Raw genomic sequence first — 26,003 nt, 5'->3', positions numbered from 1 at the left:
TTTTGCCTGATTGAACAGATGTATAGAGGTGGAAAACTTGACCACTATTACTTCAAAACTTGAAAACCATACAACAAAACAAGAGATAAAGAGAACGTGACAATGCACTAGAATCTCGCATCATAAAACTAAGTTATCATAAATGAAAATCTTAAAATAGCACAGAAATATTGGTCATGTGACTGAAGTAGTTAAGAAAAAAATTTTTGACTACCGTTGTTTCGAAATGTCTAAACTACATTAACGTTTAAAAATCTTGCTGTCATAAACGTCCAAAGGAACACTTTTTGGGACTTCAGCCAGTTGCAAATTTCGTTATTTTGACGATGTAATGTTATCATTTAATCGAGATTTCCTATCCTTGTTATGTAATCTTAAAAGCTTCAGCTCAAGCGAAGATGTCGTTTGCTTGCTGCAAGGACATCATTTTTGTTAACAAAAATTTACAAGACTGTGAATTGCGATTAAATATTGCCGAGGCTACTTCGTTCATAAGTTTTGATACGACCATAGCTAGTCCACTTAATGATCATGTGATGCTTCTACTGAAATAATGCGAGTTCCCATATAGATGCCTTAAACATTTTTTGAAATCTATCGAAACAAGACTTAGTTCAAGAAGAGTATTCTTGTGCCAGCGTTTAAAAAGTGACGACGACCACTCAATATTGTGATATTCCAAGAATACGTAACGCAGTGAAGCCTGAAATCATATTATCAATATTGACACAAAAATGCTCTTTTAGATCAAACACCCACTCAGTCAACTCCGTTGTAGATGCTTAAATGATTCTGTCATTGCCATAGCAAAGTTGCTAGGTCCACATGAAGCTGTTGACAAATGTTTTTGAAATCTTCTAACTAGTTTCCTTTAAGGAACCAACACATATTTTGTTTTTGACTTCAAGATACACTTTCGTCCACTTTCATGCTATGACAGAGTGCATATTTTTGATGCCCACCCTAAATAATATTATTTTTCTGAGGACTTAAGCCTGAGAATAATCTTGTCTAAATATTCACTCTCAGATCACAGTATTGTATTTCAGAGTATTTTAGTTACTGATATGCTCTGAAGACTCTGGTGCTAGTTTGTGTCGTTTTTTCTGCTGCTTTTTTTTTTCTTGAGAATTTACCAAAATTTCTTGAGAATTTATTGAAATAAACACATCAATATGCAAAACTGTTTTACGGGACAAAACCTCAGCCTTTGCTTTAACAAAACCAACAATTTTAATATTGCCTTTCTAAGTCTTAGTCATTCTGATAATTTCTCAGAGCCATTAAAGTCAGTTTTTGCGACAAGTTGCTGTAGCTTCCATGTTGTTATTTTTAGGTCATCATGCTAAAGGTAGATAGCATAAATATACGCGGCTGCTTGACATACCGATCAAGTGTCGTTGACGCCAAGCTGAATGAGCAAGCCACTTTGCTTTTCATAGAACACCATGAGGCAAATGCAAAGTTGATATTTAATGAGCAACCAAAAAATTCTCAGCAGTTTCATTTCTTTTTCTTTTTTTGAGGCAAGTGAGGCCCAAAATCAGCGAACCCTCTTCGGAACTCATACTCTGTCTCGTGTGGAACAGGCCGCTTCTCTCCAACACGATGATCAGACGGCCTCTTGTTGTAGTTCCGGTTCCGGTGCTCAGGAAAAGTTGGCATCATATCCGGTTGCACCGGGAGTGGTTTTTCGACAAAATACGAGTTCTGCAAACAGTCGGCCGCCGAGGCTCTTTTACACGGGTCGTACATCAATAAATGATTTATTAGAGTCAGTCCCGCGGGACTCAACCACGAGAACTTGTGTTTCAGATTATTATAAGGCTGGCTTTTGAAGTTTATGGACTTGGCTCCAGGGAGGCTCGTGAATCCTGGCCAAATCTGGTCGCTTGGTGTTCCAAGTAGATCCACGATGAGCTGAAACTGGTTGATCTCTGATCTTCCAGTCATAAGGGGCTTATTGTCAAGGAGCTCACCAAAAATACAGCCCACAGCCCACATATCCACAGCTGTGGTTTGTACTTTGGAGCCAAGAAGGAGCTCTGGTGCACGATACCACAGGGTCACCACAATCGGGGTCATGGCCTTGTATGGGTAACCAAATGTGCGGGCCAGACCAAAGTCGGCTAAACAACATAACATAAAAATGATAAAAAGAATAAGGAAGATGGTAAATTTTGAGCTCTGTAAAGAAACAGAGAACGATGTCTGGTCACAAATGTGGGACAAAGAAAAAAATGAAAACATTCTGAGTCCCCATGGGGAACATGATGCTATCAACATTGCTGACTGATCCTTGCAATATGCATGCTGCTTGTCATATATGAACTTTTTGATGGCCTTGCTCACCATAGTGTCTCTGTGGCTCAGTGGTAGAGCATTGGAGCCTGGAATCCAAAGGTCTGAGCCTTGTTTCCTCACAGGGACTCAAATTTTTTTTCTTTGGCATGTTTGTGACAAGATGCAAAACATCTTTCTCTAAAATATTGCTAATTAATTAGAGGAATGTATACCACTGGGTCACAAAAATCAGTGTCATAGCCTTGTATGGGTAACCAAATGGGCAGGCCAGCTGCCCAAAGGCAACTTAACAACACTACATAAGAGGGATAAGCATCTAATTCTCTTGGGGCAGCTATAATTCTTTAGCAAAATTTAATAAATTATATTGCTTTGTATTTCTATTTCAGGCCTTTTACCCCTTAGAGTGACTGGCTTCTGATTTCTCCTTGCAGAATCTGCCTTAATTAAATCAAATTTAATGGTCATAAGAATAAAGGTGGTAATTACCAATCTAAGAAGCTCATGATCATTTGACAAATTCTCCTTGTCAGTGCCATATGAAATGTAAAGAGATCAGTGTGGAGAATATGAATACTAATAAAAGGGTTAAGGTTATCAGCTGAAAGGTAAACATTTTCAAAAAAGGATGCAAACTTTAGCAGATACTGCTAATTAAAGCAGGAATAATAATTCACTTTGCTGACAACTAACTGAAAAATTTGAAAGGCCACACTTCACTTCTTTCAAGGACAATCTAACCTCCTTGTCTGCATTCCAAGTTGATAATGCACACAAGAGTTCAAACATTTTATGAGCTAATTGAATTAAGACTTAAAACTATGTCTTTATTTACCAATCTTAAGGGTTCCTTTCCCAGTCAGCAATAGATTTGATACTTTCAAATCTCTATGCACAATAAACTTCTCATGAAGGTACTGTACTCCATGGAATAGCTGTAACATCAAACACTTGATCTGTGATTCTTGGAAAGGAGATGTCATGTTATCTAGTAAGCTTGCCAAATCTTGCTCACAGTATTCCATGACAAGAAAAATACTGTCCAAGTGTTTTCCCACAACTACCTCCATGAGCTTCACAATATTCTTGTGTTCCAGATTTAACAGAAGACTTATTTCCCTCAATCCACTGAGAGGTATGCCATCTTTTTCTCTCTCCATTCTTACTTTTTTCAGTGCAACTATTTTGTTTGAAACAGTGTCACGAGCACGATAAACCACACCATAAGTTCCTTCTCCGATTCGATTGAGTTTTTCAAACTCTGTGACTGGTCTACATTGTCCATAACAGTGTTCTTGTGGGATTTCCTGCTTTTTCAAGGTTTTAATGGATACCAGCTCAATACCTTGCTTACTGTGCTCCGGCTGCATGACTTGGACACTCTCAAAGCATCATGTCAAGCTACAGAACAGGCTTTTACGGACGTGAAGATGAGGAAATCCTTCAAGTCTGATGATTAATATGAAAGATGGAATGTTTTTTTTAATCAGTCAGCAATGCAATCATATTTAACCCCTTAACTCCCATGAGTGACCACGAGGTTACTTCTGATCAATACTTCGAAATGCAAACATTGGCACCTGTGTTAAAACATCAAATATCTTCATCTCGATCGAATGGGGACTTTTTAAATCTGGTAGGAAGTGGAGAATGAAGGATATCCAGGTTTTAATAAAACTGCTTCAGTGACTCAGACAACCGCAAGTTTCTAAACGTAAACAACATAAGGTTTTCGAAGAAAGCTAAAATGCGGGGAAATCGTCAACCACAAAATCACAGCAATGTTTTGAACCGCTTTGTATCGGTAGAAAAATTGAATAATATCAGCAAGTTCGAACAGAAATTTTGAATAAATATTCTCGGAATTTCAGAGTTTTCGTAAACACTCTTGATCTTCGATTAGCTAGTCACCTTGAGCGAGTGGTAAACTATTCACTTGACCCAATGGACAATTGAGCACAACGTCTTCACTCACCACGAGCAAGCATTGCAAGGAGCAGATACTTTGAAAATTCTATGCTAGTATCTAACCTCAAGAAAAATGAAGACTGTTTACAACAAACACTTACCTACTTTTTATTGCAAGCGAGCCGCCATGTTTACAAAAGTACTGAAACCTAGATTTACCTCGTACTCGCTGGGCCGCGCTCGATTCCAGCTCACCGTCTAAGGGTTTGACATCTTAAAAAAAAAATTAGTTAATCGCGACCATAACATTTATCGAAACCCAGTTCTGTTGCGGTGTCTCAAAACTAGCAACAAAGCGGTTTTGATTATACTTACTAACTTAGGGGGCGCCGTCTAAACTCAGCTTGAATAAGAAAAAATTTCTTGCCCCACGCCATCGAGAGTTGTTTGAATTATTTTTTTTCATTGATTTATTTCGGCTCCAAATACAAGTGGCCGATCCTAGAGTTATATTTTCAGATGTTTTTGATGAGTGAAATTAAGGTCTGTTAAAACGAGAGTTAGTTGTAATCTCCAAACTTGAAAGGGACATGTGTTATGTGATTGTTTTGATGATGGAGTGGAGTGGAGTTTGGTCTGAAAACTTTTGATTTTAGTCTAAAATTGCCCAACATGTAGTTAAATTACCACTTTAAAACATCTATTTCGAAATCGCAAAATTATGTCGCTAAATACTATTTTTTAAGTCTGTACGAATATTTTATTGATTCAGCATATTAAGCTGGTTCAAAAGTTGTCTCTGATTTCCTTGAAATTTGGTTGAGTTCTTCAATCAAGCCTTGAAATTTGATTGGTTGTTGTTTTTTAGTAAAGCTGTCTCAATGGTTAGGAAAAAGATTTAGAGCATAAAATTGTACGATTTGTAAATAAATTGCACCGGTGAGAGCCAGTCAGATTGCAAGGATTACAAGTGAACTCATAATGAATGTGTTTCGTCGAGACAAAGTAAAATACTTGACTGGGGAATTCACCATCTTGGCGAAGATAGTGCATTAAAATGCTAAAATCTGAAATGGTAAAAAGGTTCAGACGTCTACACTCCGCAGGCAAAAAAGGTTGATTTATTATTTTAACATAAAGTTGTTCCAGTACAAAAGTACAAAGCTCTTCGAAGTTAAGGAAATCAGAACATATGTTGAAAACTCTCTTTCGGTTCGCATCGATTTTTTTCTCTCTTATGTCCCATAAATCGTATATTATACGAGTCCTTCTTTGAAGGCATTACAACAAATTCAACGTCGCTTTATCCTAAAGCGCTAGCAACATAATCAACTATGATTCTCTTAAGGAGAATCTTCATTTGGCTTCGCCCAAAGAGAAAAACTTTACGCACTTACTTTCAAAGAATCATTAACAAGGTACCATTTACCAAAGAACCAGCCTAAAATACAAATCCAATTTCTATGCTGGTTCCATTTCTCGTTATCTTTGTTAGTAATGCCACGTACGCGAATAGCTCTTTTCGCGCGTGCTGATTGGCTAGCTGGAAAGTGATTAGCACGTACTATTCACCTACGAGCAGCCAAAGAGACAAACTTGCACGTCAAGAGTTTAACCTCTAATCATTTTTCTTTACTGGTTCTTGTGCGGTATATACTAAAAGAATTAAACAACCCGTGTCGTGGTGGATATCTAACTCCACTTCGGGGTGACTGATTGTTTACTGTAAATATGTCCCTCGTGAAATTAGCGTCGTGTGTGATCTCCACGCGGTAAACGCATGACTATCACTTGCTGGCATCATCTTTTTCGTCTTCACTACTGACGTCTCTTCCGCAATTCTTATCTTGCTCAATCATTGGTTGGCTATGATCACGTGTAAGCACTTTCCGGAGCGCCGATCGATTGAAATGCTGAATGGACAACTACAAAAAAAAGCACAACAGTTTTTCGGGTTAAATTTTCGGGTCAATTGCACACCACAAAAGGACATCACATTTTTCAAAACAATCAAGCTTTCACCTGGTGTTTAAGGTACTGATCAATCAGTGGCGAGCTTTTGTCAATCGTTGCAGTCTTCCTCAATGAAGTCTGTCTAGAATTCAATAAAATGGTATATGTTAGAAGACCTTTAGTTATATTTACCATTTTCCCCCTACCATTTCGTTCGCTGGGAGACATGAACTCTCAGACAGAGAGGAGGGGCGGAGGAGGAGATCACAAAGACAATCGCTTACCGCATGTTAGGCTAATCACAACCAGTTTCTTACGTGAGGACGGTCGCGTAAGGGCGGAGGCGCACAAGGCAAACGTACACGAAGAGGCAGTGAAAAAACCGAAATAGTACGGAAAACAGACTAACGCATATCTCACCTATCAAAAGACTTGACAGCCTTTCCAATGTCTTGAAGTCGTTCAACATCACCTCTTTCCAGTCTCTCAAACAGTTTGTTGAGTCTATCGTGCGAAGGAAGAGATATGTCTCCAGGCTCACTAGTAGGCAGCGCGGTCGACGTGGGACCAGTAGCACTGGTAACAGGCAATGGCTGTTTGGTAACGGTCTCTCCGACGTGGGCTGGAATCGAGTTGGATCGGGTCTTGAGTTGGGCGGATTTTGACTCTTTATTACCTGAATTAAGGCAAAAAAAAAGAGAGAGAGAAAAGAAAAAAGAACCGAAACTCTCTTTGAGTTATTGTGAAATTATGTCTTAGTTACTAGGTAAGCGTGCCTGGTCCGGTCGTACTCTACAGAGTATGTTGCTTTTGAAGCCAAAATTTCCCTTCATTCTTGGCCAAACTCTTAACTTTCCCAGGAAAACACCTGTTTCCATCTTGTTTCTACTAATTCTGTTCCGACGAGCTAACGAATCAAATGCGATTTCGACTTGACCCGTTTTGCTCTCCAAGCTGTTTTCCTTGACTAGAAATCGTTTCAAAGAGAGACATTCAAAACATCTCACTGAGCTCGTCCCCACGATCCGCGGAAAGACTGGGTCCGTAACTAACAATAAGGACTTCGTACTCAGTTAGCAAGAGTTATGTATCTCCCTACCCTGTGTGTATGGCGAGTTGTGGCCGCTGTAACTGAGTCTCTTCGTCCGAGCATTGAAACCGATACCCCTCGCTTGGTCCAGAGCACGTATGACGTCATCGCGCTGGCAGATGGAGAGGAAAGTAACAAATTTAACCAGTTTATCAAAGTTTGCATGTAACGTTGAGAAAAGTTCAGGGCGGAAGGTTCTCAAGAAGAAGAACTTTTTCAACGGTCTCATCGTAGGTAAACACCACGTAATCCACCCTGAGGGATCCTATCCCGTTTTTGTTACATGATGCAACTAGAGGTATCTCTGCCCTCTGGATGCAGGATTCTCTCCGTCCCCCCCCCCCCCTTCTCCTCCCTCCCTACATTTTATCAAAGTTCTCTGACAGTTTGCCTGCACCCATGACAGATGCAAGACCTCCAAATACGTACTTGAGCATATTGTAGAGGCGTCAGCTGTTTCTTGTTCCTTATCGTCACCGACGCTTCGTTCTCGAGCAACAAATTCACAAGTTTGACAAAAGTAAACCTGGAAAAGTAAAGAAAAGTTAGATAGAAAATATCGCTCAGCAGAGCAGCCGTGCTAAGTTTGCTCTTACTGTGTATTAATAGAGAAAATTCATCTGAGATCCAGGAATGCGTGAGCCAGATCTGTTTATTCCTTGATTGCATCAACTATAGTGATAGACTGTTTTTAATTGTTTAGGATTAAATTGACCCATCTTGTCGCCCAGTTCCGCCACATTCTGTTCTATGACAGAATGAAGGATCGTTGAAATACCAGTTACTTTTCTTGGATATTGTTCCAGTTTCCACAAAAATTAAGACCCCTGGATTAACTCGACCCACCGCTGAATCGATTAAAAACAAAAAATACCCTCGTCTCTAGGACAGTATAATGCCCTGGAATGACCGGAGCTACGACATCGTCAACATATGACACACAAGGACGAGGCTGAAAATGGGCATTTCTACTTTCCCTCAACCTCTAGCGAAAAGCAGCCTCAAGATAACAATAATACGTGCATTTTTTCTCAGTAATCACTAAATTCAGGAGCGAGTTTGGAAGACAATACCATACCTGGCTGCTACGTGCAGTGGTGTATTTCCCTGGTCATTTAAGAGATCCACGTTGGCGTCGTGCTGCATCACAATATGAACAGATCAGGGAAGTTAGATTAAGCCTCTGTCTCCCAAGTTCTGATTAATAATGCTCCCTTGCAGCTCCGGTAAGTTTTCTTACTACATGTACTTAGTTTAGAGAATTCGGTATTATGTCAATAAAATCATATAATTTTATCTATTCTCGCCAACTGGAAAAAGACAGACGTCGTTCGTTTTGTGGCAGACAGTTAAATGAGCTTTAAAGGGATATTTCGAGTCACTCGCTGAACAATGTTTAAAAAAGCTCGGTAATTGAAAAAAACCTCAGAATAATAGTTTGCAGGGATAAACAAACACCAAGTAAGTCAGAATAAACCAGAAAAAAAACCTCAGAATAATAGTTTGCAGGGATAAACAAACACCAAGTAAGTCAGAATAAACCAGAAAGGACTGTGAATGTCTGAGGATGAACAAGATTAACAAGGACTGTAGATAACATTCTGACGTACCCCTATGAGGACGCTAGCAGGATCCAAATTTCCAGTGAAGCAGCACAGATGCAGGGGAGTATTGCCTTTGTAATCTTTGATGTTAACTTTAGCTTTGTAACTCAAAAGAAGACCGGCCACCTAATAATGATTGAAATAAAAAACAAATAAATAAAAATAAACAATAAGACATATTAAGGGCATAAAAGACGAGGTGGAAGAGCTATAGCTGTTGCCATTAGATCAAACACTGTGATAAATACACTCGCAACTCCAGAAAATTTTTCGAAAAGGACACCTCGGATAGTTTATACGCAGTCAAAAGTCCGTGAAATAAAAGAACCTCCAAGATCGTCATGTCACCAAGAATATAAATTGCGTTAACTTCAGACTTGAAGTAGTTACTACTCAGGTCGTTTGTATTCTAGTAAGGATTCTTTTTTCTATTTCGGACACCATTCTTAGGACGAGTCGACGAGTCTATCCTGCCAGCTCAAAGGGTCAACAGTGCTAAGTAAACATCACAATATCGATTACAGACATACCCTCGGGTGATTGTACTGACAGGCGAAATGTAAAGGCGCTCGCATCTGAGTGTAATTCTTAGCATCAGCCTGAGCTCCTCGGCTCAATAACAAGTTGGTCATTTCTTCGTATCCCCTGATAGCTGCAACGTGAAGAGGCGTGTTTCCTTCGCCATTCTTAACATTTGGATGAATGATCCTCTCTGCGGCTTGTTGTGTTCTCTGCCACAGAATTCACAAAGAACATAAGTTACGAATACAACCTCCACGGCATGAGAGCATGCTGGCTGAGGTACAACTTTTGTAAGGCAAAGCCTGAGTTTTTAGACCCAACAAGGATTTAGAGGCCTATGCGGCAGACTTTTCCTCTCTATTTAAGCTCAGCGGAAGACACAAAAGATTACAGCAAAAGGGAGCCAAAAAAAAATTTTTTTTCTCTCTTTCGCCACATGCCCTCGGTGACTCTCGCTCAGCTCTCACTTTTCCCGTTTTCTTTTAAGGCTATGGACTTAATGCAGATGCTTAGGGCACGTTTTACACTACATCGTAACATTCGAAACCCTTCGTCGAGATCTGGCATAATGAGACGCGCTGGAAATTTCAAATCAACACAACAAAGGTTATCAAAGAGATGAAGGTCAGAAATTGTTCATATTTACAGACGTTTGTAAATCTGAGTTGGTAATTTTTTTCCCATACCATAAGTATGTGACTAATTCCTCAGTATTTCTTTTGCGTCCTTATACATTTAGTGCTGAACTCCGAACCTTTTTGTGAAAAGCAATGTTCAGAAAAAATAACGGAAGAGTCAAAATCTCCATCACGTGGCATACCTTCTGCCACTTGCTGCACTTGTCACACTGACACAAAGGATGACAGAGGTCTTGGTCAGAGCGAGGCTGCTCGCCCGCGTCCACCTCGTCTTCTTCATCGTCACTCAGACCAAGTTTATAGCGAACCTGAAAGAGAAAATCATTTAAATAGAAATTTCTTAGTGTTGAAAGAGCTAAATGATTATCGAAAAAATGATATAGAAGCATTCAAGCTCTTCTCTAAAACAGTTTGAAAACTCGGGTTTAAATTCGAATATGAAACTTTGAAAGGATAATTACCGTAGGGGTCAATACCGAAAAAAAAAAAAAAAAAAAAACCTCACTTTGAGTCAGTTAAGATACCAAAAACCCCACCACAGCTTCGAAAAGCGTCCTCGCCTGCGACCAGGCCCTCATTGGTGCTGCAGGACGCGCGTCTCTCCGTACGTAGGAATATTTGGGACGAGTCGGGGAGAGGTTTGCCAGTTTCTGACACCCTCGTTTTCAGGGCTAGATCCCTTACGCACGCGCAGATTTCTTGCCGTCTCGCATGCCACCAAGCCTCATACCTTCCGGCGAGCGGAGAAACGCTGGTGCTGAAGCGCTGACCATAGGGGGCCTTCTCTCAGGCTAAAAGGAGCCTCAATAAACATACAATTTTTAGATGTGCGTTTCTTCTGAAAGGTTCAGTCTCTTTGTTCATTCATTCCTACTTCGGTTACCCTTTACATGCCACAATATGAGTGATTTCTTACCAGTTCTACATCGCCATCGGCAATTGAACGTATAAATCGGTCAATCTTTGAAGATAGAATACAAGATGCAGCAATAAGCTAACGAAGCTGGTAAACTAATCGAACATACTGCCACTTATGTAGAAGATACATGGGTTTTCTTGTGATCTGATTGGTTGTATACGTGTGCTTAGGAATTGCATCTTCTTCACCTTTCATTGGAATTCCTCTACAGTTATTATGTATGTATGCACCACTGATTACTCTTGCTTTCACTACAGCCGAACCGTAAGATATTCGAGTCAAATTGTGGGAGGGTTTTCGTGTAAAAGAGATTATAGACTGGTTGTAAGCGTTCTTTCTTTATGACGGCTTAACGTTCAAATGGCCTTTTCTAAACATCTATGACTTCGGGTTTACCTCCTTGGCCTTTTCCTGATCCTTTGAGACAGCGTTTGAAAACTCCTCGGAATGAATAAGCGGCCTTTCCACAACTGTGTTGGACTAAAAACAACAACGTCAACGGTCGGAGACGTACTAAAATAATTAAGATCTTCTAAGAAAGCTGTTCTTTTTTAATTACCAATGGCCAACATACAAATGTAACGGCAAAACGATTTTCAAAAACTTTGGTTTTTCTATGCATCATGCTGTTACTGCAATATTGTACAACGAGCCTACTGACTTCAGGGTCATCGGTCAGCAGACTGACACTACGTAGTACTCTATGATTATCGGTTAAGGGGGTCGATTAAGTTCAAAGGTTTGTGGAATAAGATGCTCCATTCTACCAGAGTTCCTCCAGGCGAAGCTCTTACACGATTTGGACACTATTTACCAAGGACAGGTGCAAACTTACTCTTTCCTCCGGATAAGATATCGCTGCGTGTTCTTGTTCTTCGCTGGCTGAAGTTTGTGCTTCAAGGAGTATCTCGGTGACCTGCCGATTACAAAAATTGAAACGCAACGGAATTATATAGTGACTGTTTTGAAAAGTTATAAATTCAAAAGCGCATACGAATTTGAGCCACCAGATGATAAGAAGCGGCCATGTCACTCCTCCAGTACCACTCCTTTCGCGGAATAAGAAAAAGGCCACCGTATGTAGGCTGAATCGAAAATTACCTGTTTATTATGGGAGCTGTCCAATGGAGTGGCCTTGTCTTTGTTTCGAGCTTCCAGTGAAGCGCCACTCTCAAGCAAAAGCGGGACAAGTTCAGCTGACAACAAACACACAAAAATGAGTGAACGATGAAAGAATTTGAAAGTAGAATACTGCTTCGTCAATTGAGGACACATAAGAGTGCTAAGAGAAGATAATAATCAAGCAGAACAAAGCCAGAAATATACAAGGAACCGATAAACCCACTAAAAGTAGATCATATACAAACGGGCTCAACTCGCGATTGGTTTTAGTCTAGCATTTGACGGTTGGGGGATTGGCACGGTTTTAATAGATTTTTCCATAAGCGGCTGCCGATGGTGCAGTAGGCGGCTGTTCCCGGAAAAACGCCGTAAGCGCGAAACAGGATAGCTACTTGCAAGCTAAACAGTTGGCGGTAAGAGGTCTCAATGCGGTACACTGCCATTAACTGGCTTTTATTGAAATACCTGGAATGAACGCATATTCTCTTGCTCAATTACAGTAAGAAGAACCGTAAAGAAAATTTCTTTCACTGTCAGATGTACTGTACTCCACATAGTCGAGTGATTTAATAGCCAACTAGATAACGAATGGAAGCTGCCCTGAGTTCATAAGAGCTTTCATTTTCTTCATGCAAGAGTTACTTATGACCTAAGTTCAGTGAAGCAAGACCCTACCATATCCCCAACGAGATGCCAAATGCAAAGGCGTGTCTCCGTGTTCATTGGCAGCATTCACTTTGAGCACGTTTAACTGCGTGTCAAAAAATATCAGCGCCTTTGTGCACTACGGGGAAAAATCACAAGAATTCTATGTCATTTAACGAGACTTCATTCTACTAAGTGAAAAAAAAGTTGTTATTGACATCCATATTGTAATCACTGGTGATTCTTGCAATCCGACTGGCTCTTATCTGTGCTATTTATTCACGAATCGCACAATTTTTTGCTTTAAATAGCATCTTCTCCCCAGCCAATGAGAGAGTTTATCAAAAACACAACAACCAAAAAGATTTCAAGGCTTGCCTAAAGTAACTAATCAAATTGCAAGAAAATGAAAGAAAGCTTTTGCAACTTTTTACAAATCAGCTCAGTACTGGATCACTAAAATATTTGTTCAGACAAGTTTCTGTATTTGAAGAACTGCATTAAGCAATTTCTAAATGGATATATAAAGTGGTGATTGAACTTCGTGTGGTGCAATTTTGTTCGGAAATCATACTGGTGGTTTCAAATCAAATCCGCACTGCGTGCTCGTTCGATTTTGAAATCACGCGTATGATGTTAGAGTAAAGAGCACTCCATTCAGTTCAATTACCATTACAAATCGTAAACTAGCGAAGAATGATCATGAAGAATTTGTCGATCACCCATAAAGTTAAGAAAAAGCTCTTACCTTCTCATGTCCATTCGCTGTGCATAAGTGTAGAGGCGTATTACCATCGTTATCGGGAGCGTTTACATCAGCTTTATAATGCATCAGTACCAACTGAAACAAGAATTTGCAAAAGAGAAGCATTCGTCATGTCACTTGGTGCAAAGAAGATAGGTCAAGGTAAAAATAGAAGTGTTAAAAACTGAGAGCACTAGAGCGCCACTACCGGAAAAGTCCAAATAAATATTTCCTACTTACCGCAGCGCTACCGTGTCCCCGCTGACAAGCCAAATGCAGGGCTGTTGTTCCGTTATAGTCCATAGCATTCACCACAGCACCTCTTTTGATCAGTTTGTACATCACGTTACAGTGTCCTGTTGATTATCAACAAAGAACATCATCACAAATTGTTCGAATCAGATCCCTCTCTGACCAAGTTACTTTGTTTTTGATGACGTCATCTACGCCTCGTGACCCGGAGTGTGACAGGCGAATTCGCTCGCCATTAGTAATATGGTGTGAAATCGGCTAAAAAATCACGTACTGTAAGATAATTTTTACCGGAATTTGGCACTTGAAGAGAGAAGTAACCTTGGGTCGATGCAAGAGCATGAAAAAAAAAAAGACTATACAAACTATTCACCATTCTAAACAAATAAGCTCAACGTATTCTCTACATACCGTACTCAGATGCCACATGCAGCACAGTTCGTCCCAGATCATCTCTAGAGAAGACTGTCACTGCAAACGGGTCGTGGCGTTTCCTGCAAATTCGATGATTATAGTCTCTTCTTTTCACAGTGTTTTGTTAGGAAACCATGTACAATTCCTAATCCTTCACCCCCATTCAACCAAATCACCACCATTCTATTTGTTTTCAACTTAGTACCATAAAATTCCGAAAGTAACTAACCACTTCCCTCTCGTGAATAGCCTCATTTAGGTCTCACTATCTTTGGGGTGCAAAAACCCTATTGAACTTTCTTACAACTAAGCTCTTCGTCTGACATGAAAGACAAAAATTCGATTGCAAGTTTGTCTACTGCATTAAAATCTCGGTGCGCTGGTAGAGTTTGCAAAACCATTGCAGCGCAATACGTTAATTTTGAAAATGATAGGGTAGCAGCTCAAATTTGGCGAATAGTACGTTCCTGAAATTTTAACAGCTAATGTTTGAACACGACGCAAAATAGACTGATTAAACAGGGCTGAACATTTTACGATATTCTGTAGCGACACCACGATGTCACTTAAATCACTTGACTACTGATTGAATCAATAACTTTTCCATTGCACAAATCGCTATTTGAAGTCGAAAGGGGAGATGCAGGGAGAACATCAAGCCACTTTGGGGGGGGGGGGGGGGGAGAAGAGGAGGAAGGCACTATTTTGGGAATTTATCCAATGCCAAACTTTTTAAAGTTACCCGCGGAATTTTACAGCAAAACGTTTACCTGCTGTGTAGCTTTTCGCATTTAACACAAGCACACAGAGGGTGACAGAATTTTCCATCCGCAGATTCTCTCCCACTCAATAACAGCTTTTCTACTTCTTCTTCGTTTCCACTTGATGCAAACTAAAAGACACGGGGAATGACAAGAAACGGTAAATGATTGTTAATCGATTATTTTCATGAGACACTGTAGCTTTACCTGTGTATGTTGAGGGTGTCGCTCATTTGGAAATCTACTCTGACTCGAAATGGTTTCTGATAGAAGTCAAAAGGTTTTCTAACTAACAAGTAGATTTTTACGTCATTTATATATTTCTTCATATATGTACATCTATATGTACGAAAGAAGTGCCTAAAGACACTATGTAAATTGTCCAAGATGGGAAAACTTCCAGCTGAAAGTTGCCAAACCACTTCCCAGCCAGGCTATTTTTCCCGTGTCCATGACATGTTCTTGATGACACTTTTTCACCATAGGTGGCACTTTAAGATTATTCAACCCATTTGAAACCTGATTGACAACCCTTGACACTTACCTCAAACAGCTTCTCAAGAGCTGTCATCTTGCCCGCTACATCGGTTTCCATGACAAGCCGAGGAGATGTTATCTTCTGTACGGAAAATAGGAACGGAGAATTCAGACTAAAACATAAGTAATACGCTCACAGAGATCTTTCAAATCACTAATAATATATGGAACAGTACGATCAGGTTTTTTTTCAAGCATAGTGGAAAGGCAAAAGTGAGTTCCTCTTCAGTGCAAAAAGTAGACTTTGTCCTATGCCGAGAGCCTACAATTTGTGACAGCAAACATGGCTGGATAAAACCGCATATTTCACCATGAATCATTATGAAAGAGGGACAGCGATTTTTCCTGTAATTTCGGTGAAAAAGAAGAACAATATTACTCTTAGCGAAAAAAGTGGTTACATTCACGTTAAAAATTGATTGTATGAGTATAACATAAATAAATAAATTTATAATTTAGATAGCGCTAATTACAAGCCTCTGAACGCTTAACAGTATGCAAGAGAGAGAAACAAATATTTCCAACAGACAAAAAATGCTTGAAATCCCAACTGGCCGGAGGCAGACCAGTTGGGTATTTACACAGCGCAGCCGAGGAGTTGAACTCGGCACGACGGAGAAAAAAATCCAATTTATCAAGTCATCACCCTGACCACTTGGCCACGCCGCCTCCTTTGTCAGTGCGCGATCTTCAAAACACTTTATTAACTGACCTTAGTGGGCGGAAGACCCTTTAAAATATCATCAACAGATCCTCTTCTAATGTGTTCCACAGCTGCTTCGATTGAAGACAGAAAGAATCTACAAATGGAAAGAGAAGTTTCGACATTAAAGAAACTCCACTAAAAAGATTTGCCATCCCGATTTTGTACGAACTCGGCGCAATTGATGGTTATGTAAAGGCCATTGACAAAGAAGGCAATTGTTTCAAAGTTAATACTCACTGGAACTCACTGTGCCCTCGTTTAGAGAAATGGAAATTGTGCATATAGGTTATGTTGGCAAGCCTGTGAACGGAACAAACTAAATAAATAAGTAAATAAATACGTAAATAAAAAAAAGAAGAACAGGAACAAACAAGGAATGGACTACTAGGCAATTAACAGACTAAAATTCAACTAAACCGGAGAAATGTGAAATGTCTTACATCTGCTGTTTTGACATTTCTTGTCTAGTCATAAACGTTTCATCGGGTTTACATGGTCTCATCTTAACAAAGGTGGGGGAGGGGAGGGGAGGGGAGGGGAGGGGGAGAAGGACGAACTAGAAGTAGACACATTTCAACAATTTCCCAAACTCCTCGAGTATTCAGATGAAGCTGTGCAAAAAATTCTCAAAAGTACGTGCGAATCCAAAACGTCTCAATTGCTGTCACCTATCGACCAGTGAGAGCGCTGGAAGCATCACAGTTAATTCATTCATAAATTTTAAACGCAAAGTTAATAGACAGCATCCTTTAGGAACGATTTCATGTTTGTAATTCCATATTCAGTTACCATCAGTCTTTTGGTAATCAAACATCATAAATTCTCACAACTTCAGATTTGCCTGATAACGCTGGCTGTTTAGGCCGTACTGCAAACATAACAAATATACATCTAGTGTGCGAGCAGCCTCTTTTACACGCTGTAGCGCGAGCGGCGAAGTCCGCCAAATTCGAGCACGCGAACGAAGCAAGCCGTCTGTCGAGAACGTGCCAAACCCATCGCAAATCCCACACTCGCACCCACGCTCGCGCGCAAACTCACACTCACGACCCGAAACGCGCAGGCCTCGCCCCTTATATGGCAGCACCAATGACAGCTTGCTTGCAAGTTTATTTACATCGTATCTACACACTAGAAAACCAAATAATCGTTTCTAATAAATACAAACCAATTTGGAATGTCAGATTTGATGATTAAAAAGATTAGGGCTGGAAGGAGATCATCCACTGTAATGGCCTCAGCAGCATCTGCAAGAGTGAAAAATATCATTTTCCATAACGTTTCAGGTTGAAATTTTCCAGGAATGTGCCTTGAGTCATCAGTTATCAGTGTCATCGATGATTATCTCGAAACACGACGGTAAAATGTCATTTGGTAATGTAGAAAAAACACAACACAAGGACAATTTATAATGACACGGTAAACGGTTGATCTTCACTTTGAAGGAAGTTAAATGCCTCATTAACGCTGTTTTTTCTGCTACAGTTTACGTGTCATTTTTGACCATTGAAAGTATTCAAGCACATTAGCATGCTTTTACAGAAAAATGCCTACCATCTGGAGTCTTCATCTTCCTATCAGTCACTAGGGTAACAGTTTTCTTCAGACAATGAAACTTTTCCAGGGGCGTTTTGTACTAAAAGAAAAAATACAAAAATATTATTGTGCATGAATAAAATGTAAGAGTTAAAAAAATTAAAGAACTAACGGACGAACAAATAAAAATGAACGAAAGACGAACGACAAACAACGAACAACGAACGACGAACGACGAACAAGGAGAAGAAGAATAACGAAAGAAAAACGACGAACGACAAACACACGAAGGACGAACGCCGACCAAACAATGGAACGATCGAAAGGATACGTAAGCAGACCGAAAAAAAAACAAGAAAGGAAGAATTGTGAAGAACTAAAACGGAAACAGAATGCAGCACACAGAAGTATTTTAAACTAAACCCCACCTACCCTATTCAAGAACGAAAGAGCTCTTTTTCCTCTTGGCAGATTGGTACTGTGAACAAATCAATATATGAAGGCATATGTAAGCTCATCAAACTACTAAAAGAATTCCATGAGCATTTTACTTATTTCTTCTTTTTCATTAACTCGCCTCACTTGGTTGTCAAATTAAAACCGTGTCATTTCCTAATCAATTCACTTAAATCTATTACCAGGCTATCTTTTTTCCTCGTTTTTTTTCTTGAAGTTGTTTTAATCACTTTAAGAAAGAACGATTTCCTGGTGAGATGAAAAGGTTAACCGTACTTTATTGGATCTGATGACCCCAGTTAGGCCTCCATAATGTATCTCACCGTAGCTGTTCCTTTATTCCCAGATCTTTGATCTGAATTTCGGCCAAGTTTCTGGTGGTTTTATTTAATAATGCGTCCTAAGAAAAGAAAAAAATCAGAGGTCGATACTTTAATGAAAGTAGAACTTCACATGTAATGTGCCCAACTAACAAAACGAGTTCGTGCAAGATAACAGTTGAGACAAGCAAAGATAAACACTCACTTCTTTTCCAAAAATAGAGCTGATGCCTCTTAAAAGCTGGTCATGAAGTTCATTCATCACATATGTCTAACAAAAAGCAAAGAGAAAATTTGTTAGCATAAATTGTTAACCCCTTAACCCCTGAGGGTGACTAGCATCTATCTTCTCACTAAGGTATCACTGCTGAATCAAACACTAGGTTCACGAGAATTGAGCAAATGATCGTAAACGTGAGAAGCTCTTGATTTTTACCTTAATTCTCCTTGTCACTGCCATAGGAAATGTATAGAGAACAGTATGGAGAATATGTATGCTGATGTTAAGGTGTAAAGGACTAAGGGTTTTGTATTGTTAGTAAAAAGTGCCAACAACTGAAAAACCTCAGAAGCTATTTGCATGTTTTTTAGCAATGTCAGTCATTGATTAACTTCATTAACTAAGATACAGGCAACAAGAATGACTCTTCTTGATGTCAGCATTTTCTAATATTCGGTATCACTCACTTGCATGAGCTTTAAACCTAAAGAAAACCCCGATTGATTCTAGTGGAAAAACAAACAAACAAACAAACAAACAAACACACAAACATGTACCCACAAATGATCCCACTCATATTCTGACATAAATATGGCCCTTAAGCCCTGACTGATTGTTGTTACCCTCATGGGGACTCAAAATTTTTCATTTTGCTTATGCTTTTTAAAGATGAAAAAAAAAACTTCCTTCATTAGATTATTTTACATGTCAACACCACAACAGATTATTAACACATTTCCTCACAAACCTCAATGGCAAGTTTGATGTTGTCCATGTAGTTGCCATTATGCAGAGTTAGTCTCCTCTAAAGATTAACAAAGGTACCACAAATCAGTGACATACACCAGTTTAAATGTTATAACTTCTGTTTAGTAAAAGGTGCGAGTCAGCACTGTAGCCAAGTGATTCAAAACTTCAAATTGAAATAAAGTTTTTGAGGCACGAAACAACCAAAAGTGTATTTATTACCAGTATCTGATGCTAACTGGTCCATATAAACAGACATATACATATCATTATTTTATATAAGGCACCACCTTATCATCTTATAGTCTACACTTACAAGCTGTGAGTTCTTGAGGGCTGCTTGCATGGCGCGTGTGTATATTGCATGAGCTGCATCCTGTTGGTGTTAAAATCATCACAATGTGTCAAGCCATACTCTTAAAAAAGTTGTAGTGGGTTTCATTGCCTATACAAGCTTTTAAACAAGCTGTCATACATCATTAATCCTTTAACTCCTAAGATCTGTTAATTTTCCCCTCAAGCTGCTACATATTCTCTTGTAAATTAGTTACAAGAATTTGGTGTTCAATTAATTTCTTCCTGGATAATGTATGGCATTATACATGTATATGCTTACCATCAAATGCCTTAGTGATTCTCCCTCAAGCTGTTCATAAGTTGAGGTGAACAACAACAAAATATCATCAATCTGTTTCTGAGATTGTTTGCGTCCTGAAATAGAAGGCCAGAAAACATTCTTGTTCATACATGTAGATAAATAGATACCATCACATAAGGTATATCCACACGCAAACATAAAATGTCCTGTTTACTGTTTTTCTTTTACTGCGGTTATTAATGAGATAAATTATTCAAATTGGAGACAATGTTAACAAGTCAGCCTAGTTGAATCTCTTCCATCTGGAATTTATTGCACACCCTACACTTACAGTGTAACTGAAAAAAAAAACAAAAAAAAAACAAAAAATTACAAACCAAAAAGCAAAACAAAACAAAACAGCAAACCTGCACTACTCCACAAGAATTCACAACATGCTTGTAAAGATTCAAGAGATGTTATTTTTGGTTCCAGACTGCCTCCTGTGATATGAAATTTTATCAAATCATACACATTGTACTTAAAACAACTCCCAGTCCAAATTGGCAAGATGCAATGCACCATACATGTATTTCTCTCTGTAAGGATCATAAGTTAACCATGGATGGATCAAGAAAGCATAAATGGTACATGTGTAATATTCCTTTAACCTGTTAAAAGGAACTTTTCAATGATATAAATTTCATTGACCTGCAAATCAAGCGAAGCAAGGATCTTCCCTGGTGTTCTGTAATTTAAGCAATTGCAATAGAAAAACCTAAAAAAATTCAGGCTTTGACAGGATTTGAACCTGGGCCTTCCAGATAATAGTTGGGCACAACTAAAAACTGAGGGATATGTACAAAGCCACACAATATGATTAAATTTGAGAAGTTAATCTTTCCTGTAAATGAATCTGATCCCATTTCAAATTGAATAAATTCTCCTGACCTGGATGAAAATCAAGTACAGTAATAGCAGTTGCTTAACCCTTTGCAGAGCGTGAAATTGCGCCTAATACAGGTGCCAATGCGACTAAATTTTTCACTTTGGTGACCAAATCCTGAAAATTAGTCGCCAAATGGGCGACTAGAACGTTTCATCATAACCTTACCAAGAGATATAGTGAATTAAAAAGATTTGCAAAGATAAATCCACGGCAAACTTCCTCGTTAAGTTTGTTTCCAAAACGCAGCAAATGCATCTCGATCGATAACTAGACGCCATCTTGGATTTAGGTGAGCTTAAATGTTGCATATCATCCATCCTAGTGTCCCCTTTGTAGCATGTTAAAGATCTTTTCCCTAACTTAATTTCTAGAACGATGACAGCGTAAAAAAAGGTTTTGTTTGTCTTTCAAAATGGCGACCAACTTTTTTTGAATTGGCTACCACTTTGATGAATTTAGGAGCCAAGTGGCTATTAGAAAAAAAAATTAATTTCACACCCTGCTTTAAACCCTAAGAGTGACTAGCAGCTAATTTCTCCTTACAATATCACCCCTGAATCAAACATTAAGGTCAGGAGAATAATGGAAATGATCAACAGGTACAGGAGCTCTTGAGCATACATACATAAAAGGTAATATAAAAGATAATACCCTCTTGAGAGATTCCTGAGGTGAAAGTAAGTTTTCTGCATAGTTTTTATCAATTTATATAGAGTTTTTACCTATTCCTCCTTCTAATGGCTGGTCGATACACAGCACTGGAAAACTCTGATTGTTACCATTGAAAAAAGTTTCTTCAAACAGCACCCGCACCTATTAAGATAAAACAAGAAAGAAAATTCACCATCAATGAATGTTTAGTGGTGGCAAGAAAGTTATATTAAAACCATGTTGCTTATAGTGTACATACATGAAGAAAACGGCACAAAATTAATATCTATTACAATGACTAGACTTCATTAACTACAGTGTATATCATACAAAATGAAAATAAATAATTGAACTGAAGTGTAGTGAATCAATGCCCATGGTTGGCTATTATCATGCATTTCAAATACCGGCAGTACTTTCATGGGTCAACAGGATAGGAAGAATTTCAATATTGGCATCAAATCAAAAATGATGTTCTTCAACTAGTCACAAATTGGGTTTGGACAAATTATCTGAGTACCTGAGCAGAAATCAAAACCCAAACCTTTGGATTTTAACTGTATACACCCTAAAGCCCTATTCAAATGGTCATGATACTCAATGATAGTTTTATCTTAATTGTGAGTTTGAACCCCAACTTCATGCACTATCATTGACTATTGTGTAGTTTGAACATGTTCAAATTCAACATGATAGTTAATGATAGTTTTTTGCTGTTTGAACATGTGGATGATGGTGAATGATAGTTTTTCTGTTAGCAGTTTTGTCAAAAAAGAGCTCAAACCAAAATGGCAAATGGTAAAATGACTAAAGTAGCCACCAAAATTTCACAGAATGTCAATTCATTCTAATCATCTCCTGGTAGGCTCCAGTATCTTCAACTTGCAACTTCTTGATTAAAATTTCAAATGCCACCAAAATTGCTGACCTCAGTGAGCGAAATACTTGTTTAGAATTATGCAATCTCATTGTGTGATTTCATCAGCTATCATCAACTATCATGAACCATTTGAATGCAAACATGATAGCAAATGGATGTTGAAACTAACATTGACTATCATCAACTATCATGACTGTTGGAATGGGACTTAACATCAGTATGCATATTCTCCATACAGATCTCTATAAATTTCCTGTGGTGCTTGCAAGGAGAATTTGTGTAACAATCAAGAGCTTATGAAATTAGAAGATCCTCGCAGCTGTAAGTAGGACCTGAAAAAAAAATTTCAGGCCCGTATGGGATTTGAACCCATGACCTCTGCGATACCGGTGCACCTGCACCTGCACCGGTATCACAGAGGTCATGGGTTCAAATCCCGTACGGGCCTGAAATTTTTTTTCAGGTCCTACTTACAACTACTAGTTTCAGTAGTGTTCTTAGCTGCGAGGATCTTCTAATTTCATCTTTCCACCGCAGTGCAAATATGTGAATTTTTCATATATCTAAAATCTTCAATCAAGAGCTTGTTTATTTGGTGATTATTTCCTTCATTCTTCTGAACTTAATATTTAAGTCAAGGGTGATATTATGGGAAGAAATTAGATGCCACTCTTAGGGGCTAAAGAGTTATGCTAAATGCCCTATTTCTCAGTTACAAAGATCCCAATGGTAAGGTATACACTGCAAGCCATTTCTAGGTTCATAAGGGGCAAGAGTCCTGAAGACGGCAAGCATCAGCAATGTTGAGAGCACTTACTGATTTCACATCCTGAAAGCCTTCAGTTGTCACTATAAAATCTCCACTTACTTGGACTTCCTGCAAAAAAACAAGTACAGTGCAAGGTCTGACTGTACAGTGATCTCCATTGGAAAATGGGTATTCTAGTACTTGCACTATACAATTAAACTATCCTGACTGATTATAAGCAGTTATTGGAGGAGGTTGAGCACGATAATGAGTTATCATTACTGAGGTCAAGGTTATCTGCTGAAGCCTGAGGCAGATAATAGACATGAGGTTTGATAATTCATGATATCGTGCTAAAACCAAATTCAATAAATGTTTTATCATACATTTACTAAACAATCTGAAAAAAACACCTCTCTCGAGTTTAAAGTTTGAGGACTCTCCATGGGCAAGGAGCTTGGAAACTTGACAGAATTTGAACTCGACATGGTAACTTAATATCTGCTGCAGATATTGGGTTATCATGTAAACTTTACATGCTTATTAATGATGATCATATTCACTCCTGTGCCACCTTGGATAACAGAGTTCTCTTAAACAGATTGTTGGTAGGATATCATACAGTGCATCTGCCAGATGAATGTCATGTGGCTCATTGATGGAAATTCTTTTAGACCATAATGTCAACAAGCATCCCTTTTGAATAAGCACCTCTCCCTCCTTCCTTATTAACATTATAGATATAAGGAAAATATTTTTCTCATATAAACTACAATGTTACACAAGGATTTCCAGCCCTGAGAAAAGCCGTAACAACATGCATGAAAAAATATTGCTTTTTTTCCACATGCATTTGATATCGCCAATCAGCTGCTGACATGTCACTTGCATTTCACACCCCTCAGTCAGGTTGATGAATGAACAGCAAAACCTTCATGATTCTCAATACATGGTAGTTTGTTGGAAATTTCTTGGATTATGGCAGTTAAAACACTAAAAAATCTGTATTGCTCACAAACAGTGACATTGAAGAAATGTAAAATGGTTTCCATGTTTACATAGCCTGATGTAAACACGCAGGAGGTTGGGAGAACACGAGATAAGCATAGGAAACCACAATGCGAAGCGGAGTGGTTTCCAGCTTATCGAGTGTTCTCCCAACCTCCAAAGTGTTTACATCAGGCTATGTAAACACGGAAACCATTTTACATTTCTTTTATAAAATAACTAATGAAAGAGGAACGAAAAACCGTGTTTACATACACTCATGTAAAATGTTTTTATGACCAATCAGAGCGTGCATACTATTTGAATTATTTTATGATTAAACTTTACTAGAAGAGGAAAAAAACCAATATATGAAAAGAAAACTGAAAGTTATGTATTCAGTGGTTTTGGTGATGGCATTTCTTACAGCTGAGAATGAAAAATTGACACTGGGAAGATTTGCCACCGGCCGATTTTGGCCATTTACCTGAAAGACTTCTTCAAAGTCAATAAAATGAGAATTTTGTAAATTAAGAATTACATTCATTGTTATTCTGATAATCATGATTCAATGCATTTTTCGATCTTAAGAGTTAGTGCCAACACACTTTATGATTGTTAATTGGATTGTAGATTCATTTATTTTCATTCGTTGATGAAGTTGGCTTTTCTTATCAGTAAAGGGCTATTGTGTTTATATGATAAACAAAATGATATATGGTTGCTTCTAGATATAAAATTTCTCTTCACATGTTCACCTTGACATCTCACTCATTCGCTGCGCCCATTCGTGAGCTATCGAGTTGAACACTTGAAGAGAAATTCCATATCTATGCATGCCCATATATTATTCTCTATTTCCATTGCCCCTTTATCAATAACTTTCTAAGCTTTGACTAAAACAGAACCAGCAAAGGTTAATAATTTCTTAATAAGAGCCCTCCTTCCAATAAGCACCTCTCTTTGTAGCCAAAAATTTAAATAAGTGCACAGGCACTTATTCAAGGAAATACAGTACACACTCTTTTTTCAAAGCAATTATCTCACCTTGTTGTTCACAGTTTTAAATACAGATGATTTGTCCTTTACAGGTTGTAGTATGTGATTTTCAATATGGCTCTGGGTAAAGTTTCCTCTTGGTAGAGTTCCTTGTCTTGGAACACAAATCTATATTGAAAAACAGAAAAATTATGTTGTTTAAAAAAAAAACAGGTGAATCTTGCTGATGGCGCCTGATCGTGACACTGCATCATCTTTGTCACTCAGAGATTGAGACTTGCTTCTCAGATTCCCCTGAATACAATTTCAAGTACGTCTATTCCGTACGAAAGTTGAGTGAAGATCAAGTTAAGTCATGCATTAGCAAACAAGTACTGGCTTCAACACCTGGAAGGTTGAAAGTCCACCTCTCTGTCTGGCCGTGGAAATTACTCGAATTGCCCTCCAAAAAAAAATTTTATGAGGCACTTTCCCAAATTGACACGAGAAGTGACGTTGATAATCACTGAGAAATGCAATGGGGAAATGTTAATAAGTTCCGTAAATAGCAGCAGTGATGTCACCTTTGCATCAGTTTTCTGCAAAAATTCGATCCCAAATATCTGAGTAATCAGACCTACCGTCCATCTTTTGCTAGCTGCTTCCTCGTATATTTGTTTTTGCTTTGTTTGCATGTACTTAAAGAACGGATTTTCGCACAAATCTTCGTCATATCCTGAAGCTTGGAGATTCACATCTTCCGCCATCTTTGATTCTCTCAAAATGAGACTCATGCCAAATCCCACTACTTTGACCGCTGAAAACGAAAGTATT

The 26,003-nt window shown here is 38.6% G+C and overlaps 2 protein-coding genes across 4 annotated transcripts; both read right to left on the bottom strand.

Annotated features, from left to right (window-relative positions):
• Positions 1-1,214: 1,214 nt before the first annotated feature.
• Positions 1,215-4,429, bottom strand: LOC113674291 (cyclin-dependent kinase 10). 3 transcript variants are annotated; one of them, XM_027190771.2, is made up of 3 exons: positions 4,374-4,429; positions 3,140-3,753; positions 1,215-2,129 (listed from the first exon to the last, which is right to left on the bottom strand). In XM_027190771.2, exons 2-3 carry the CDS (start codon positions 3,672-3,674, stop codon positions 1,504-1,506), a joined length of 1,161 nt encoding a protein of 386 aa, XP_027046572.2. In that variant the 5' UTR covers positions 3,675-3,753; positions 4,374-4,429; the 3' UTR covers positions 1,215-1,503. The 3 variants fall into 3 exon arrangements, with proteins under 3 accessions (XP_027046572.2, XP_089056701.1, XP_089056702.1); XM_089200575.1 differs by having other exon boundaries at positions 4,378-4,421; XM_089200576.1 differs by lacking the exon at positions 4,374-4,429 and adding an exon at positions 4,216-4,234.
• Positions 4,430-5,299: 870 nt separating this feature from the next.
• On the bottom strand, positions 5,300-25,993 carry LOC113674243 (ankyrin repeat domain-containing protein 27). Its single transcript, XM_027190716.2, has 34 exons — positions 25,811-25,993; positions 25,239-25,358; positions 23,274-23,333; positions 21,648-21,738; positions 20,405-20,479; positions 20,016-20,110; positions 19,716-19,775; positions 19,401-19,457; positions 18,638-18,703; positions 18,436-18,512; positions 18,089-18,134; positions 17,675-17,756; positions 17,289-17,367; positions 16,358-16,420; positions 16,127-16,214; positions 15,422-15,496; positions 14,887-15,008; positions 14,114-14,196; positions 13,691-13,806; positions 13,454-13,546; positions 12,736-12,844; positions 12,040-12,134; positions 11,774-11,854; positions 11,335-11,418; positions 10,936-10,980; positions 10,202-10,327; positions 9,390-9,590; positions 8,866-8,985; positions 8,334-8,395; positions 7,685-7,781; positions 7,265-7,367; positions 6,586-6,841; positions 6,235-6,307; positions 5,300-6,137 (listed from the first exon to the last, which is right to left on the bottom strand). Exons 1-34 carry the CDS (start codon positions 25,961-25,963, stop codon positions 6,000-6,002), a joined length of 3,291 nt encoding a protein of 1,096 aa, XP_027046517.2. The 5' UTR covers positions 25,964-25,993; the 3' UTR covers positions 5,300-5,999.
• Positions 25,994-26,003: the final 10 nt, after the last annotated feature.

Source organism: Pocillopora damicornis, chromosome 3 (assembly GCF_964200805.1).
Source record: "Pocillopora damicornis chromosome 3, jaPocDami1.2, whole genome shotgun sequence".
NCBI lineage: Eukaryota > Metazoa > Cnidaria > Anthozoa > Scleractinia > Pocilloporidae > Pocillopora > Pocillopora damicornis.
The sequence above is the reverse complement of the archived record's forward strand: the minus strand, read 5'-3'. Positions and strand labels throughout refer to the sequence as shown.